The 19,498-nt window shown below is 37.9% G+C and overlaps 1 protein-coding gene across 1 annotated transcript in view; it reads left to right on the top strand.

Annotated features, from left to right (window-relative positions):
- Vps35 (VPS35 retromer complex component) overlaps window positions 1-18,932 on the top strand; it is a 39,133-nt gene extending 20,201 nt beyond the window's left edge. Inside the window, exons 9-17 of the mRNA NM_022997.5 lie at window positions 261-357; window positions 465-613; window positions 4,290-4,497; window positions 5,690-5,845; window positions 8,502-8,624; window positions 14,994-15,173; window positions 15,767-16,006; window positions 17,179-17,322; window positions 18,008-18,932. Coding sequence (NP_075373.1) covers window positions 261-357; window positions 465-613; window positions 4,290-4,497; window positions 5,690-5,845; window positions 8,502-8,624; window positions 14,994-15,173; window positions 15,767-16,006; window positions 17,179-17,322; window positions 18,008-18,187 — 1,477 coding nt within the window. The 3' untranslated portion in view covers window positions 18,188-18,932. The remainder of the gene's footprint in view (window positions 1-260; window positions 358-464; window positions 614-4,289; window positions 4,498-5,689; window positions 5,846-8,501; window positions 8,625-14,993; window positions 15,174-15,766; window positions 16,007-17,178; window positions 17,323-18,007) is intronic.
- Window positions 18,933-19,498: the final 566 nt, after the last annotated feature.

The raw sequence follows: 19,498 nt of genomic DNA, 5'->3' as shown, positions 1-19,498 counted from the left end.
ACAGTAGCATTTATTGTTAAAATAATTTCCTTCGATCACTATGTTATGCATCTAGGCTAAATTTCCAAAGTCTTGTTTGGGATTTAATTCACCTGAAATTAATAGTAATATCTTGGTATTTTAGTTATAATCTTAAAAACCATTCTTAATGTCCTAAGAAATAGACTCAGAAAATAAAGAAAAGCAGTAAAGAGAAAATGAAACCATTGCTCAGATCCCTGTATCTTAAAAAAAGAAAAAAAATTTTTTTTCTTTTTTAGATTAGCTTTATTTGCTCATCGTGAAGATGGACCCGGAATTCCAGCTGAGATTAAACTTTTTGACATATTTTCACAACAGGTGGCTACAGTCATACAGGTTTGTATAGAATTTTCTCTTAAGTTCTCGACTTTGAAACTTCTCTATTGGTATATCTTTTTTTCTAATTGTTTAAAATAAATTATATGATTTTCTAAACATTGCAGTCCAGACAAGACATGCCATCAGAGGATGTTGTATCTTTACAAGTCTCTCTCATTAATCTTGCTATGAAATGTTACCCTGATCGTGTGGACTACGTCGATAAAGTTCTAGAAACAACAGTGGAGATATTCAATAAGCTTAACCTTGAACAGTAAGTCAAAATTATATTTAAAACAGTTTAAACTACATTTATTTGTTGGGGAGGGAGTTAGAACATATGCACATGTGGAGATCAGAGAAAAACTTGCTTTAGTTGTTTGTCTCTTTCAGGTGGGTTCTATGGGTAGAACTCAGGTTGGTAGGCTTAGTGGCAAGTGTATTTACACATTGAGCCATCTTGTCTACCCCAAAGTTATAACATGGAAAAAAATTCTTAGCGTTATATTAGTTTTTCTTTTCTCAGTTTTTTTGAAATGTTAGCGTTGGTCTTGTTAGAAGTATATGCTGAGAGTTTTCCTGTGTGGTGCTAAACAGGATAGAAAGTTTTGCTAGCTGCTTACTTCCTGTGTACAGTAGTGAAGTCGTGGCCTATAAGGTCTGTAGACAGGCTTCAAAGTCCAGTGTCTCCAATTCACATCTCTTCCTGAGCTAGTTGTTTGCTTTGTCTTTACTATTGTATATGCATCATGTGTACCTAGTTCCTTCAGAGGCTAGAAGAGGGGCTTGACACACCCTGAAACTGAAGTTACAGGCATTTAAAAGCTGCCATGTTGATGATGGAAACAGAATCTGGGTCTTTTATAAGAACAGCCAATGCTCTTAACCTTTTGAGCCATCTCTTCAGCTTCAAGAATGAGCCAGTTTTAAAACTAGTTAGAAAACATCATCAACCACCCCACCACCCCACCCCTGCAAAAAAGAAAAAGGTTTTCTGCACATGACTAAATTGGGAAAAATAAGGACATATGTATATTTAGGCTGAAAAATTAGGGACATGTATATATTTGCAGTGTAACAAAATGATTTAAATATTTTTCTTTTATTTGAGCTTTGGTTTTAATACTTTTGAGAAAAGAATAATGTTCCCTACACTGGATGCTTCCTCCGACATACTGTCCTAGACCTGTGGCACCCTACAAGGGTCACTTTGGCTTTTTTTTTTTCTTTTTTCTTTTTTTTTTTTTTTTTTTTTGAGACAGGATTTCTCTCTGTAGCCTTAGCTATTCTGGAACTTGCTCTGTAGACCAGCAGGCTGGCCTGGAACTGAGAACTCAAGAGATCCCCTATTGCCTCTGTTTCCTTGAGTACTGGGATTCACTTTAGGCATTTTGATGCATATATATATATACATACATACATACATATATACATACATATATACATGTGTTATGTATGTATATATGTGTGTGTGTGTGTGTGTGTGTGTGTGTGTGTGTGTGTGTGTGTGTGTATCTTTTCCCCAACAGTTGCCTCCTGAATCTCTTAAGTAGGCTTCCTGCTTTTCTCTAAGTCATTTGTAATTTTTAGGTGTTAATGTACTATTTTTTCTTTTCTAGTTTCTACCCATTGATTCAAACAGAACAGGAAAATTTCTTAACCCAGGCACTGCTATAGCCTCACAAGAGACAGCTATATCAGGGTCCTTTCAGCAAAATCTTACTGGCATATGCAATAGTGTCTGGGTTTGGTGGCTGATTATGGGATGGACCCCCGGGTGGGGCAGTCTCTGCATGGTCCTTCCTTCCATCTTAGCTCCAAACTTTGTCTCTGTAACTCCTTCCATGGGTATTTTGTTCCCCATTCTAAGGAGGGACGAAGCACCCACACTTTGATCTTCCTTCTTCTTGAGTTTCATGTGTTTTGTGAATTTTATCTTGGGTACTCTGAGCTTCTGGGCTAATATCCACTTATCAGTGAGTGCATATCATGTGAGTTCTTTTGTGATTGGGTTACCTCACTCAGGATGATACCCTCCAGATCCATCCATTTGTCTAAGAATTTCATAAATTCATTGTTTTTAATAGCTGAGTAGTACTCCATTGTATAAATGTACCACATTTTCTGTATCCATTCCTCTATTGAGGGGCATCTGGGTTCTTTCCAGCTTCTGGCTATTATAAATAAGGCTGCTATGAACATAGTGGAGCATGTGTCCTTATTACCAGATGGAACATCTTCTGGGTATATGCCCAGGAGTGGTATTGCTGGATCCTCCGGTAGTACTATGTCCAATTTTCTGAGGAACCGCCAGACTGATTTCCAACACAACAGGGAAATTTCTTAACCCTTTACCCCCTTTTATTAGTTATTTCCATTTTCTTTTCTTTTTTTTTTTTTAAAGATTTATTTATTTATTTATTATATGTAAGTACACTGTAGCTGTCTTCAGACACTCCAGAAGAGGGAGTCAGATCTTGTTACAGATGGTTGTGAGCCACCATGTGGTTGGTGGGATTTGAACTCTGGACCTTCGGAAGAGCAGTCGGGTGCTCTTACCCACTGAGCCATCTCACCAGCCCCCTCCATTTTCTTTTCTTTTTTTTTAATTTTTTATTAGATATTTTCTTCATTTACATCTCAAATGCTATCCCAAAAGTCCCCTATACCCCCACCCCCTTGCTCCCCTACCCACCCACTCCCACTTCTTGGCCCTGGTGTTCCCCTGTACAAGCTTGCAATCCCACCAGCAATGGAGAAGTGTTCCTCTTTCTCCACATCCTCGCCAGCATCTGCTGTCATCTGAATTTTTGATCCTAGCCATTCTGACTGGTGTGAAGCAGAATCTCAGGGTTGTTTTGATTTGCATTTCCCTGATGATTAAGGATGTTGAACAGTTTTTCAAGTACTTCTCAGCCCTTCAGTATTCCTCAGTTGAGAATTCTTTGTTTAGCTCTGTGCCCCATTTTTTAATGAGGTTATTTGATTTTCTGGAGCCCAGCTTCTTGAGTTCTTTGTATATATTGGATATTAGTCCCCTATAGTTATTTCTTGTGAACTGAAAAACAGTACAGACCTTTAACATAAGAGAGAAAACTAAACGATGTCTGTGTTACCCTTTATCCCTCCAAGAGTGAGCCAGGCCTGGCTATATTTGTCTGGAGAGGAGATCATTTTGAAATAGAAGAGATTAATTATATGATTTTCTCAGTTTGCTTGACCTATTTCTTTAAATGTGTAAATGAATTTTTAAAAACATCTTATTGGTTCTTTGTGAATTTCACACCATGTACCCCAATCCTTCTCATCTCCTCCTTCCGTCTCTTCTACCCTTGCATCCTCTCCCCAATGGAGGAAAAAATCCTCATGGAAGCTATAGTGTATAACAGTGTATACAGAGCTCATGCATCCTTTTGTTCCCATTTCTTTACAAATGTTCATTGCAAAGACTCATTGGTCTGATACAATGCCTCTGACTTCTGCTGCCTCAGTGGGACTCCTCTCAGATATCCTGTTGTTGCCCTGTGTCATGGAGATCTTGTAATTTTGGATCTATGGGATTGGGCCCCTTCGTGCCCTCCAGTAGTTCCATCAATGCGATAGATGTTGGAGTGGGCCAATTCAGAGCCCTGGATCTGGGCCTGAGAGGTATCTGAGCTGGTCTTCCTGAGGGCTCTCCTGCTCTCTCCACCTTGGGGCTGGCTCACCAGCAACCCCTGGAAACAGGGTCAGCTCTACCCTGCTGCCCAGGTGAGGTGCAGAGCCTGCTCTCCTGAGTGTTACAGCTAATAAGGGACATGGCCAGTTCTCTGATTCTCATGACTCTGGGGCCAACTCCTCTGCCTGCCATAGATGGTAAATAAAGATTTTTTTTTTTAAAATGTGAATCAAGTGCTCTGTTATAAAGATTAATTTTATTCATGAAAGGGTTGCTGTTTTTCTCTTTGTAGTATTGCTACCAGTAGTGCAGTTTCAAAGGAGCTTACCAGACTTTTGAAGATACCTGTTGATACTTACAACAATATCTTAACAGTATTAAAGTTAAAGCATTTCCACCCACTTTTTGAGTACTTTGACTACGAGTCCAGAAAGAGCATGAGCTGTTATGTGCTTAGTAATGTTCTGGATTATAACACAGAAATCGTCTCTCAGGACCAGGTAAGAGAACACAGATATGCTCTTCTAGGGAATTAGAAAAATATGGTTGACTAAGATTTTAGATATTGAGCTGTAGACACTGGTTATAAATGAAGGAGGTAACATAATAATAAAAATATGAATAGCTTATTTGTTATATAGAAGTTAAAAAATTGGAGATGTACAAAGAATTATTAAATACCTCTGATTTCACCACAGTTGATTAACATTTGGCATACCTCTTTTCAGATTTTTGTCCATAAATGAATACATTGACCTATCAACTTTTCAATGCCTTTGGAACAACCTCCCTACTTCTCCCAATTTTATGTCCTCCTTTTTTTTTTTTTTTTTTTAAATTCAGCTCAATTATTACTTCCTGTATGTGAATGAGTAGAAGAGGGTCACCTGCTGGGAATATAAGCAACCTACCAGTGACTGTACCCCATAGAAGTGACTCTCCCGCCTTCAGTAGCCAGTATTTGCCAATAGCTCTTCAGCTAGGGTTGGCTCCTTGGGAACTTCCTTTCTATCCAGGATGAGTGTTGACTAGCTTGATCTTGGGCAGGCAATCAAAGCTACTGTGGAAAGGTGCTATTTTGCAGTAGTCCTTGACCTCTGGCTATAATATTTCTGTCCCCTCTTCAGTGTTCCCTGAGCCATGTTGGGGAGGGTATGCTAAAGACATGCTATTTAGGGCTTAACACTCCATAGTCATTTACTTTCTACCCTTTGAGTTCTATTAACTGTTATCCACTGCAAAAAGAAGCATCATTGATAAGGGAGAAAGCTATAATAATCTGTGGCTGGAAGGATATTTAGAAGATAGTTTGTTACTATGTCCACTTAGCAAAATAATAGTAGTAGACTCTGCCTTAGCCCTTTTTCTTCGTAATCCTTGGGTTCTTTGCCAGGTTTGCAGTACCAGTACCAGGCATGAATTCTACCCTGTGGAACAAACCTTAAGTCCAAGTAGAAAGCCCTGGTTATTCCTAAAATATTCATTCCACTATTGTACCAATGGGCGAATTTTGTCAAACTGGTTGTTACTGTAGCTTAAAAAGTTCACAGCTGGGTGAAACTGTTTATTCTAACTTTTTTACAAAAACACTGAATTATTTTGCTGATATTGTTTCATTATGTATCCACTTAGAAACTGTTGCCTTTTTTGTTGATAGTGTCAGGCTAATATTTTCTACTTTCTGTGTTGCAGGTAGATTCCATAATGAATTTGGTGTCCACATTGATTCAGGATCAGCCAGACCAACCTGTAGAAGACCCTGATCCAGAAGACTTCGCTGATGAACAGAGCCTTGTTGGCCGATTTATTCATCTGCTACGTTCTGATGATCCTGACCAGCAGTATTTGGTATGAGTTATCTCTTACTGTAACCTTTCCTCACGCTTAATGAGCAGAAAAGTGTTTAAAATGGTTTAATGCAGCTTTTGCATTGGTTTAAGGTGTTAAAAAACTTGTTACTGAATTAAAGTTCATGACCTTAAAAAAATTTATTTACCTATTTAGTTTTTTTGAGGCAAGTTCTCACTGTAGCCATGTTGGCCTTAAAATTATGATCCTGCTGCCCTAGCTTCCTGAGTGCTACAAATTCAGTTGTGTACCACCGTGCACAGCTGGGATTTTATTTTTGTATAAATGAATAGTTAAATTGTTGGCACTCATGAAGAACAAGTCAGGTATTCCAGCTTCTCTTGAAAACCTGAGAATTGCAGAAAAGCTTGCTTTCCTTTAGTTGGATATTACGTAATTGTTCTGTGTTCTGTGTCTTTTTCAACAGTGTAGTGCATTTAGAATGTTTAGTTGTTTATCATAATAAACTTAATGAGACATAAAATCTGATAGGAAGATATTTGTCAGATGAAAATGTATGAAGGACTTTAAAGTTTAGTGATCAGACAAGACAAAGCTTTCTCTTTTATCATAGTCCTCAGTTAATCTTTATGAAATGAAGATTTAAATGTGACCTAAGTAGGTAAGTTGGCATCTGATAGTGGATGATTTAAAAGGCTGATTTCTTTAATTTGTCTTAGGGAGAGTCTTTTATGCACTATGTGATCAAGACAGTATGTGAATACTGAAATATTTTAAGTTGCTCCCCCTTCTTCGCTCTTCCTTCTGTGTGTGTGGAGGGGATTGCTCTCATTTTCTGTGTCACATCGATAGTATTTATGGCTGATTGGTTATGTTTGTATGTCACCATATCAAAGAAATCCACAAGACCCAAATATATCACATACTGTATTTTACGTGAATTCTTTAGTGTTTATATTTGCGTGTTTATGTAGGTGCACCTGAAGGTTAAAGGTCAGCATCAAGTCAGGTACTTTCCATTGTGTTTTTCTAGACAGGGTTCCTCAGTGAGCTCCTGGAGTCAGCTGCTTCTGCCTTCCCAGTGCTGGGACTGCAGTTGCATGGCTGCGCCTGGCCTTTTATGAAGATGTTGGGAATCTAAACTCAGCTTATGCTAGAAGCATTTTACTGACTGAACCATCTGCCCAATCCTTTGGTTTTCCTTTTCTTTTCTTCTTTTCTTTCTGAACCAACCATACATTTGTTTCATACGGCTTTTTAAATTATATTGTAGTTTTCTTAATTTAAGTGTGCTTAGGAAGTTTGATCTACCTGTAAGGATAAATAATTAAGGTTATAGGAAGATCTAAAAGATTAGAGTTTAGACAACCCCAAATAGCTAGAACAGGCTTTATTTAATTCCAGAAAGATGGTTTCTCTAATTCTGGCCAACTAATCATGGCATAGGCCCCAGTCACTCAGTGGTCAGAGTTCAAGAGAATGAGGGGTTATATGTAGCCTTTTGAAGCTAAGGATAGGAAAGGTGGAAAGGGGAATTTAGCCGCTTTCCTTAGATAACCTGGGTTTTTTGTTTGTTTGTTTGTTTTCTGGTTTTGGAGACTGCGGGGTCTGTCATCTCTTTCTGCAACCACAAGGTGTTTGAGGCAGCTACTTTTTCCAAATAGCTGGCTTCCTGGAGCTCTGAGCTCAGTTTAGGGCCTTGACTTTTAGGAGTGATTCTCCTACTCCTACACACACACCAGAGCCGTTTTTCCATAATTGCCTACTTTTCTGAGCACATACTTTGTGCAAGGTATTGATGACATAATTGAAACTTTGTGTCATTTAATCTTCCCAACAGTTTTATAGGAATATGCTACCTCATTTTTCAAGTGAAATTTATGCTAAGAGGAAGGCAGTATGAGACTTATCCTTGGGAGATGCAACTCAGACATCTCTTCACTGCTATTAGGAATAGATTTCAGACCATTTAATGTTCAATTTGGCCAACAAGTGAGTTTATTGGGATTACTTACAGGAGTATGGGCAGTAAGAGGGTGGGGTTATTCACAGGAACAGGGCTGTCTCAAAGACAATGGCATAACTGAAAATCACACTCTGGTACAGGTGACAACTCATAAAAGCTGCAGTCCTGAAGCTCTGCATGACTTGCAGTCAGCTTCCATGTTGGACAAGCTCCTCCAGGCCACCTTGCTGGTCCGTCTCCTCCACCAGCATGCTTTATTGTTCCTTGAGGAGGAACCTGTTAGTCTTACAAGTTTCAGCTGTCTGGGACTTGTAAGTTTATTTACTTCCTGAATCTTAGGAGCTTCTCTCCAGGATGGAATGTTTCAGCAGATTGCTACACTGCAGCAATAAAGACTAGACAGGACTAGAATCTACTTTTACATGTAAGTCTGTTCAGCTTCCTCAGCCTGCAGTCCTTATCAATGAAGTATAGTTTGTGAATGAAAGAGCACATATCTATTCTTGACTAGTTACCTAAGGCTAGTATTACAACCCGTGTAAGCTTCCAATTTGCTTATATAAAATGAGTTAGTATTTTATAATATAGGAAGTGTGTACTTCAGTAAAGCCTGGTTTATCATAAAACAGTAGCAGCTTGGAATAAAGTTATGGAATAGAGTTCCCATGTAATTTTGTAAACAAATAATCCTAGCATGGAAAATTATTTTAAATTTTTTTTCTTTGTCAGATTTTGAATACGGCACGAAAACATTTTGGGGCTGGTGGAAATCAGCGGATTCGCTTCACACTGCCACCTTTGGTATTTGCAGCTTACCAGTTGGCTTTTCGATACAAAGAGAATTCCCAAATGGTAGGTTTACTTTGAAATTTGTCACTACGTTTCTCCTTTTCCTTTACTGTATCTTCTAAGTTGTAGAAAAGCTCAAGCACACACACAGAATGAGTGATCATTACTCACCCTTTGCTGATTTTAGCTGACGCTGGTGAACTATACACTGGCTGAGAAATCACATAGCAGCACTTGGAAGTATGAGACTGAATCAGTTTGAATTGATGCTAAAACGTTTCCTTAGGGTCTGAATCAGTGTAACTTTACCTAGTGACAAGGTCTAGCACTGTATAATCACTTCTCAAAAAAGCTTGTTATTGAATATTGTTATGAATTGCATGCAACTACTCTTAAGAGTTTGTTTCTTTCTAAAACAGAACCATGGCTAGTCTTCGGTGGCATAATTTTAAAGAAAACACCTCAGTCTCATATTCATGGAAGTTGAACATTCAGGTTTATGTTACGGAATAAAGCTCAGTAAACTTGATTTTCTAATAATGTTTTAAAAGCATTTTTATCTGAATACTCTTACCTGCTTACATACCAGGTTTTTGTCAGGATAGCTTCTGTTCTGTTTTCTAGCACTTTATGACTAAGTATTTGTCATTATAACAATAAAAGTAGCCATATTCCTATGCAATATAGTACTTGAAGTCCTAGCCAAAGCAATTAGACAACAAGAGGAGGTCAGGGTCAACAAATTGGAAAGGAAGAAGTCAAAATATCACTATTTGCAGATGATATGATAGTATATATAAGTGACCTTAAAAATTCTACCAGAGAACTCCTAAACCTGATAAACAGCTTCAGTGCAGTAGCTGGATATAAAAGTAACTCAAACAAATCAGTGGCCTTTCTCTACACAAAGGATAAACAGGCTGAGAAAGAAATTAGGGAAACAACAGCCTTCACAATAGTCACAAATAATATAAAATACTTTGGTGTGACTCTAAGGAAGTGAAAGATCTGTATGATAAGAACTTCAAGTCTCTGAAGATAGAAATCAAAGAAGATCTCAGAAAATGGAAAGATCTCCCATGCTCATGGATTGGCAGGATTAATATAGTCAAAACGGTTATCCTGCCAAAAGCAATCTACAGATTCAATGCAATCCCCAGCAAACTTCCAACTCAATTCTTCACAGAGTTAGAAAGGGCAATCTGCAAATTCATCTGGAATAACAAAAAACCTAGGATAGCAAAAACTATTCTCAACAATAAAAGAACCTCTGGTGGAATCACCATGCCTGACCTCAAGCTGTACTACAGAGCAATTGTGATTAAAAAACTGTATGGTACTGGTACAGCGACAGACAGGTAGATCAATGGAATAGAATTGACCCAGAAATGAACCCACACACCTATGGTCACTTATCTTTGACATAGGAGCTAAAACCATCCAATGAAAAAAAGACAGCATTTTCAACAAATGGTGCTGGCACAACTGGAGGTTATCATGTAGAAGAATGAGAATTGATCCATTCTTATCTTCTGTACTAAGCTCAAGTCTAAGTGGATCAAGGAACTCCACATAAAACCAGAGACACTGACACTTATAGAGGAGAAAGTGGGGAAAAGCCTCGAAGATATGGGCACAGAGGAAAAATTCCTGAACAGAACAGCAATGGCTTGTGCTATAAGATCGAAAATCGACAAATGGGACCTCATAAAGTTACAAAGCTTCTGTAAGGCAAAAGACACTGTCAATAAGACAAAAAGGCCACCAACAGATTGGGAAAGGATTTTTACCAATCCTAATTCCAATAGGGGACTAATATCCAGTATATACAAAGAACTCAAGAAGCTGGGCTCCAGAAAATCAAATAACCCCTTTAAAAAATTGGGCACAGAGTTAAACAAAGAATTCTCAACTGAAGAATACCGAAGGGCTGAGAAGTACTTGAAAAACTGTTCAACATCCTTAATCATCAGGGAAATGCAAATCAAAACAACCCTGAGATTCTGCTTCACACCAGTCAGAATGGCTAGGATCAAAAATTCAGATGACAGCAGATGCTGGCGAGGATGTGGAGAAAGAGGAACACTCCTCCATTGCTGGTGGGATTGCAAGCTTGTACAGGGGAACACCAGGGCCAAGAAGTGGGAGTGGGTGGGTAGGGGAGCAAGGGGGGGGTATAGGGGACTTTTGGGATAGCATTTGAGATGTAAATGAAGAAAATATCTAATAAAAAATTAAAAAGAAAAGAAAATGGAAATAACTAATAAAAGGGGGTAAAGGGTTAAGAAATTTCCCTGTTGTGTTGGAAATCAGTCTGGCGGTTCCTCAGAAAATTGGACATAGTACTACCGGAGGATCCAGCAATACCACTCCTGGGCATATACCCAGAAGATGTTCCATCTGGTAATAAGGACACATGCTCCACTATGTTCATAGCAGCCTTATTTATAATAGCCAGAAGCTGGAAAGAACCCAGATGCCCCTCAATAGAGGAATGGATACAGAAAATGTGGTACATTTATACAATGGAGTACTACTCAGCTATTAAAAACAATGAATTTATGAAATTCTTAGACAAATGGATGGATCTGGAGGGTATCATCCTGAGTGAGGTAACCCAATCACAAAAGAACTCACATGATATGCACTCACTGATAAGTGGATATTAGCCCAGAAGCTCAGAGTACCCAAGATAAAATTCACAAAACACATGAAACTCAAGAAGAAGGAAGATCAAAGTGTGGATGCTTCGTCCCTCCTTAGAATGGGGAACAAAATACCCATGAAAGGAGTTACAGAGACAAAGTTTGGAGCTAAGATGGAAGGAAGGACCATGCAGAGACTTCCCCATCCAGGGATCCATCCCATAATCAGCCATCAAATGCAGACACTATTGTATATGCCAGTAAGATTTTGCTGACATGACCCTGATACAGCTATCTATTGGATGTAACACAGGGCTCCCAATGGAGGAGCTAGAGAAAATACCCAAGGAGCTGAAGGGGTCTGTAACCCTATTAGGAGGAACAGCAGTATGAACTACCCAGAGCTTGTGTCTCTAGCTGCATATGTAGCAGAAGATGGCCTAATCGGTCTTCTTTGGGAGGAGAGGCCCTTGGTCTTGCCAAGATTATATGCCCCAATACAGGGGAATGCCAGGGCCAGGAAGCGGAAGTGGGTGGGTTGAGGAGCTGGGTCGGGGGAGTGAATAAGAGACTTTCGGGATAGCATTTGAATTGTAAATGAAGAAAATATCTAATTAAAAAAGTAATTTAAAAAGTAGCCATATTATGAAGCAATAATGATCAAAATGGTGTAGTACTAATAGAAATATATGCAAATAGGCCAGGAGAACTGAGGAGTTATCCAGAAAACCATGTGTGACCAGATTATCTGTTTTTGTTTGTTTGTTTTTTGTTTTGTTTTGTTCTGTTCTGTTGTTTTGAAATAAGGATTCTCTGTGTAGACTAGGCTAGCCTCAAACTCTAGAGATCAGATCCACCTTTCTCTTCTCTCAAGTGCCAGGATCAAAGGCATGTACCACCCTGCCCCATCTTCCTTAAATCTCTATTCTATGCCAGAAACACAAGGGAAAAGGACAGTTTTTAATGAAGGGGACTGGAAAACTGGATATCCACTTATAGTGGAATGGAATAGGCTCTTTATCTCATATCATGCACAAAAAATGAACTCAAGATGGATTAAGGAACTAAACCTTGATCTTGTTATTGATTTTTTGGGATAGGAGATACTAAAAGCATAAGGCACAAAAGCAAAAATGGACAAATAGATTGTATAAAACTAAAAAGTTTTGCACAGCAAAGGAAACAGCAGTACAATGAGATAGTATATGGAATGGAACAAAAATTTGTAAATCATACATTTTATAAGGCACTAGAGCCAAAATAAAGAACACTGAGCTGGAGAGATGCCTCAGAGGTTATTGCTCTTGCAGAAGACCTGAATTTGAATACTAGCACCCACATGGTGGCTTACAATTATCTTTAAGTCCAGTTTGAGGTATCTTTTCATCCCCTTCTTATCTTTGTGGGCACCAAGCATACACACAATATACTTACATGCAAGCACAGCAGTCATCGTAAAATAAAAGTAAATCTCAACACCCCATAAAACAAAATAAGAAACTCAGTTCAGTAGTAAGAAAATATATAAATGGATCTAAAAGTGGGCAGATGATGCCAGTCTAGACTCTATAATGAAGCTCTGTCTCCAAAACAACAATTAACTAAGATAGACAAAGTAGATATATTCCCGAGGGGCACATACAGATATAACAGTAGGCTTCAGAAAATATGCTGAGTGACATTAATCACGAGGGAAATGCAAATGAAAATACATGATTCATCTTTAGTGGACTACTATCAAAAAGACAGGAGAATGGCTGGAAACATAGCCTCGCTGGTAGATTACCTACTTTGCATACACAAAGCTTTAGGATTATTCCTTGGCATCACGTACAAGTGGTGAAAGGGACCACTGTTAGCATATAAATATAATGCATTCTCTATAGAAAACGGTGTGGGCCAGGCATGGTGGCACACACCTTTAATCACAGCACTCAGGAGTCAGAAACAATTGGATCTCTGAGTTTGAGGGCTCCTTGGTTCACAAAGTAATGTCCAGGACAGCTAGAGTTGTCACACAGAAATACCCTGTCTCAAAAATAAAAAAAAGAAAAGAAGACAGAGGAAGAGGAAGGAAGGAGGGAGGGGAGGGGAGAACTACTCCAAAAATTGTTAGGCTGAAATGTAGCTCAGTGGTAGAGTACATTATTGGATAAATATCCATAGAAGATGAAATCAGTTTTTGTTATCGAGAGATTGTATACTTTCATGTTCAATGCAGCATTATTTACAGTGGCCATGGATAGTCACCTCAATGATGGGTAATGAAAATATGATGTGTGTATACATACACATCTGTGCATACATATACTGGAACATTATTCTATTGAATAAAATGAAAGAACCCCTAGCATTTGTGACAATATAGATGTCCTGGAAGACAGCATGCTGAGTAAAATAAACCAGTTACTGAAAGAATACTATCTCACATGTCTAACCTAAAACCATCAGCAGGAGACCAGGGGCTGGCAAGTTATATGGAATGTTATCAGATGAAAAAATTTGAGGACAAGAAAGTAAAGGGGTTTGGAAATGTAAATGAGCTAAATACCTAGTAAAAAATGGAAAAAAAAAAGAAAGAAAGTAAAGGGGAAAACAAAATTTAAGACACCCTCCCCAAGTAGCAACTAGTGTAACAAGGACTACATACTTGGATTATTGTATTTAATCCTTGTAACAAGTCTTACTATCATCTTTAAAAAAGTAAAGAGAATTTACAGTTTTATAGAAGTTTGGATGGTATAGCATGATAAAGTTATTAACCTCATTGGTATTTACAATTTTCTGGAAATTAGATGGCAAAGGGAAAAGAAAAATAATTTTAAGCAATTGCAATGTTAAGAATATCTAGTAGTGGTAGAAATGTGAATTAGTACTATATTTTTAGCATGCTGCCAATGTGTAACTGTAGTGTTATAAATACATTAATTCTTCTTCTAAGATTTTACACTAAGAGATAATCGTGGAAGTTTTTTAAATGTCATTATGTGTTTTACTACTATGTGTATGATGGGTTGGGATGATGCTGTGGTGTGTATGTGGAGGACGAAGGATGAGTTTATAGAGTCAGTTCTCTCCCTCCACTTTAGGGGCTCCAGGATTGACCTCAGGTTATCTGACTTATGGCCCGTGTTTGTACCTGCTAAATCATAGCACTTGGCACATAATTAGGGTATTAATAAAGCTTTGTATATATTCTGACCTTTTATATGTTTTCACAGATGCTTTCTAAAGGGGGACTGTATAGCCAATTAGATTATAAATGAGTTGAAGGAATACTTCCTTGTTAAAATAATAATAACTTAGTATTATGAGGAATCTTGTTGACAAGAAGTTACATACAAATCGTTTGTAGTATGAACCCAATTTTAACTTTTTTTCAGTGATCTGCTTTAAAGCAAACAGATCACAAATCTACACAAAAATATCTCCATTATATTTACATAGAAAAAAAGTGGACAAGAAGACATTAGCAACTGTGTTACCAGGGTTGATTGTATTTTCTAAGTTTTTTTGTGTTATTTTCCTCAATTTAGGGATGTATTGCTTTTCTAATCAGAAAAAGAAATATCAAATCTATATAAATTACAGAAGCAGCAGCTTTAGATGGGTTTAGTTTTTAAGGAAATATCCTGCTTAGTTTACTTCTGCGTTCTATAAATGAGGGAAAAGAAAAGTGACAGAGAAACTGACCTGAGATTCAGTACTTTTGCTTAGAGGTTTTATTAGAAATTCTCAGTAGAATGAACAAATTACCTTCGGACTTGATAGGTTTTTCCTGTTTCAGGATGACAAGTGGGAAAAGAAATGCCAGAAGATATTTTCATTTGCTCACCAGACTATCAGTGCTTTGATTAAAGCTGAGCTGGCTGAATTACCACTGAGACTTTTTCTTCAAGGAGCATTAGCTGCTGGAGAAATTGGCTTTGAAAATCATGAAACAGTAGCATATGAATTTATGTCCCAGGTGAGCTTTCTCTTCCTTCTTGGGTTTTCCTGTCCAGTTTGTTGGGTTCAGTCACTGGTCCATTATTTTTAAGGGAATGCACTTGGTGTTAACTAGTTTACTGCTTTTTGACAGGCTCTCATTATGTAGACCTAGCTGATCTAGAACTCAGACCCACCTGTCTTTGCCTCCTCGGTGCTGGGATTAAAAGGGTGCACCACTATGCCAAGCACTCTCCTTTATCTTTTAATCTGTGACTAACTATCTGACCCTGTGGGAATCTCTTCATTGTGGTAGTCACATTGCCTCTGTAGAGTAGCAAAATTGTTGAGTTTCCAGAAACTGAAGAAACCCAAGATTTACTAGTGGGTAGCTGCGAAAGTATTTCATGAACAAAACATTCATTCTGTGGTTAGTTCAGTTGAGAAGTATTAGCTCAAGAAAGTTGGACTAGGGTTCTTTTGGCTGTAGTTTGTGCCTCTTCACTGAAAGGTACACCGTGCACTAGTGTGAATGGCACTTGGACCATCTCATAGAATGGGGTTTGGAAGAACTTTAGAAAGTGTTCCTATTGATGGTTGGTTCATGAATATTCTTTGTTCTATGTATACCAGGCATTTTCTCTATATGAAGATGAAATCAGTGATTCTAAAGCACAGCTGGCTGCTATCACCTTGATCATCGGTACTTTTGAGAGGATGAAATGCTTCAGTGAAGAGAATCATGAACCCTTGAGAACTCAGTGTGCACTTGCTGCATCAAAACTTCTGAAAAAACCAGATCAAGGCCGAGCCGTGAGCACATGTGCGCATCTCTTTTGGTCTGGCCGAAACACAGACAAAAATGGGGAAGAGGTAAGGTTCCTCTTGGTTGTTAGAGGAGATAGAATTCGTAACAGGGATTGGTCACCTGTCGTTGGACTTTGGAAGTGAAACATTGGGAGCTTGGAAATTTGACAAAGACAATTGCTTTGCTTTATTAGAGGAAATGAATGGGTCCTAATGTTAGCATTTCACCCTGTGGTAAAGGGTCTACTTTAAAAAGGCTATGTTTACAGCAACTGTTGTAGCTGGTATTTGCTACTTTGTGGGTTCTTCTTTCTTCCACCTTTCTCCTCCCCTTTTCTTTCACCCTTTCAATCCCCTAACACTAAATAAGAGATTAAAAAAGGATAGAGGGGAAAGGGGTCAAGTTAGACTTTCTGCTGATTAGAGATGTCGAGTTCTTAGGGCAAGTTTGGTCTTTGCTATCAGGATATCTAATTTCTTCTTGTTGTCTTTGCTTTGTGCACCACTACTTAATAAACTGTGACCAACAGCAACCAACAATCCAACAACAACAACCCTGCCTCTCTGATCCCTAGCATTTATGTACTCTCTCAAAAGTCCCCAGAATTCCAAACATAACACAATTGCAGAAACTACCTACAGCTGGCAAAATCACATCCCTGCTAGAGCACCAGGCAAATCATAGTCAGCTGCTGTGGACAATCTGAAGCAACCCCATATTTCACATCTGGGCTTAAAACCAAAACATATCCTTAAAATATTTCTGAATTTTTTTTTTTTTAAGAAACCAAAATGCCAAAATTGTCACTACAGTTTGTTTACTACTAGTTGTAATTTTCTTTTGGTTTGTTTTGAGTTGGAATCTCTGTATGTAGCTTTGGGTGTCCTGAAACTCACTATGTAGATTAGGTTGGCCTTGAACTAACAGAGACCCATCTACCTGTCTCTGTCTCCCAAGTACTGGGGTTAAAGTTAGATATTTGCCACCACACTCGGCACCAGTTCTGTTTTTATTTATTTTTTTTTATTTTTTATTTATTTATTTATTTATTTATTTATTTATTTATTTTTATCTCACTCCCAGTTCTGTTTTTAAATACAGTTGCTTTGTTTTAGGATTTCCTTGTTTCTCTTTGCAGCATAAAAGAGCCTTATAGTGTTGTGCTTCTTTGATGGTGATAAAATGGGATATTTCTCATTCATTAATCCTTTTAATATTTTCATGCTGTTTATTTTAGCTTCATGGAGGTAAAAGGGTCATGGAGTGCCTAAAGAAGGCACTAAAAATAGCAAATCAGTGCATGGACCCCTCTCTACAAGTTCAGCTCTTTATAGAGATTCTGAACAGGTACATCTATTTCTATGAAAAAGAAAATGATGCGGTAAGTGAAATTGCTCTCTCTTTCTGTAGATTTGATACTTTTAATTTGTGAAAATTTAACTTTGCTTGGTCTACCTGCAATCTATTTCCATTATCCAGAATCTTTTTCTGTTTATACTGTACAATTAACAAAATACCAAATACACATTGCCAACTTGTAGGCTTGATTGGTCACTGTGTAGCAGTTCAGTCATTCCTAAGGGCATTGTCCATTTGTAGCATTATGGCAATTATTAAGATTTCTAAGTTAGGGGCTGGAGAGATGACTCAGTGGTTAAGGGCACTGACTGCTTTTCCAGAAGACCTGGGTTCAATACCCAGCACCCACATGGCGGCTCACAACTGTCTGTAACTCCGGGATCCAACCCCCTCACACAGGCATACATTCAGACAAGATACCAATGCACATAAAATAGAAGTAAATACATTTTTAAAAGATTTTTAAGTTAAATACAGTTTTGTTTTTTTGTTCTTTTGCTGGTTTATGTTGCTCTATATTTTGAGTTTTTACAATTCTTTTTTCCTTAATGAATAGCTAATAGATGTTGCTTAAACTCAGAATCATATTCTCATCTCTTTTTCATAATTACTCAAGTATTTGATGAAAGTAATGCAAGTTCCTTAAAACAGTGCTGCTAAATTTTCTTTTGTGATACATGCCTGCTACACAATTATTCTTTTTGTAGGTAACCATTCAAGTCTTGAACCAACTTATTCAAAAGATTCGAGAAGATCTCCCAAATCTTGAGTCCAGTGAAGAAACAGAACAAATAAACAAGCATTTTCACAACACATTGGAGCACTTGCGCTCAAGACGGGAATCACCAGAGTCTGAGGGGCCAATCTATGAAGGTCTCATCCTTTAAAAGAAGACAGCTCAGCATACTCCTTTCTACACATCAGAAAGGGCTTAACTAGGTCTCCCTTCCATAGATTGTGCCTTTCAGAAATGCTGAGGTAGGTTTCCCATTCCTTACCTGTGATGTGTTTACCCAGCACCTCCAGACACCTTCAGGACCTTAACTCACTTCATAATTGTTTAAGTCTGTCTGATCACCCAAGTAGCATGACTGATCTGCTCTTTAAACTTCTGTGATCTGTGAAAATTGAAAGCAAAACCCACTTATTCTGGCTACTAATGGAGCTCTCCTTTCTTATTTTTATTTTGATGAATTGTTGATTGTGTATTTTCTTCATTAATGAGGAATACTAACCCAAACATACTTGTTTCTTCGTTCTCTGGTCCTATGTGAGATTACTTTAGAGGACAGGAGTACTGTGCGTGAAATTCAGCGTGGGCTTTCCCTGAATGCAAGATAAAGCCTATGTGTAATATATTCCCTACAACTAGAATATATTAATGCATGTTGAAGAATTTTAAAGCACCATGGTCAGAAGCAGAAGCTATATTTTGCATATTTGGACTCAGCTATCCATTAAGAACTATGCCATTATCTGGATACATCAAAGTAATTTGATTCTATAAAATAGAAATTTTGTGACTTAATGTAATTTATGTATAACCTCCACTATTGTAAATTTATGTGAAATGCATCACAACTACAACTTTTTCATCAGTGGAATAATAAAGTTGCTGTTAACAATTTTGGATTATCTTTGTTTTTTGTACAATTGATGAAGGAAATTAGTAGATTACCTGTGGAATGGTTGCCATGTAGTCTTGTGCTTACTGAATTCTCTTATTTAATGCTGAAGGCCAGTTTTGACAGGTTAAATAAGTAAACCAAGAAGGAGGCATGGAGTCAGTGATTAATTACTCAGTAGACTTTTTCTCTGAGGGAGTAAAACTTGCAAAAAGGGTGAGGGAGCAAAACTTAATTCTCTGGGGCCAATGAAAAAGGGAGAAAACATACACTCACATGCACACGGTACACGAAGCAAGGTTCCAACAAGATCCACCAACTTTATTTTTCTCTTAGCCTTTTTATACCACCTTAGACAAAAATTCTCTATGAAAGGAAAAAAGGTTACCTCATAGCCACAGTTATATATTCTCCAAAAACTACCACCACAAAAACATATTCCTTAAGTTAGGCTAAAATCATTACACAGAAGGAGATTACTACAGGATTATGGATTTATATTCTTCTTTCGAAACTCAACCTAACTGAACATTTTCCATCTTTCTCTCTCCAATTCATCATAACCCAGAAGCA

Source organism: Mus musculus, chromosome 8 (assembly GCF_000001635.26).
Source record: "Mus musculus strain C57BL/6J chromosome 8, GRCm38.p6 C57BL/6J".
Lineage (NCBI taxonomy): Eukaryota > Metazoa > Chordata > Mammalia > Rodentia > Muridae > Mus > Mus musculus.
The sequence above is the reverse complement of the archived record's forward strand: the minus strand, read 5'-3'. Positions and strand labels throughout refer to the sequence as shown.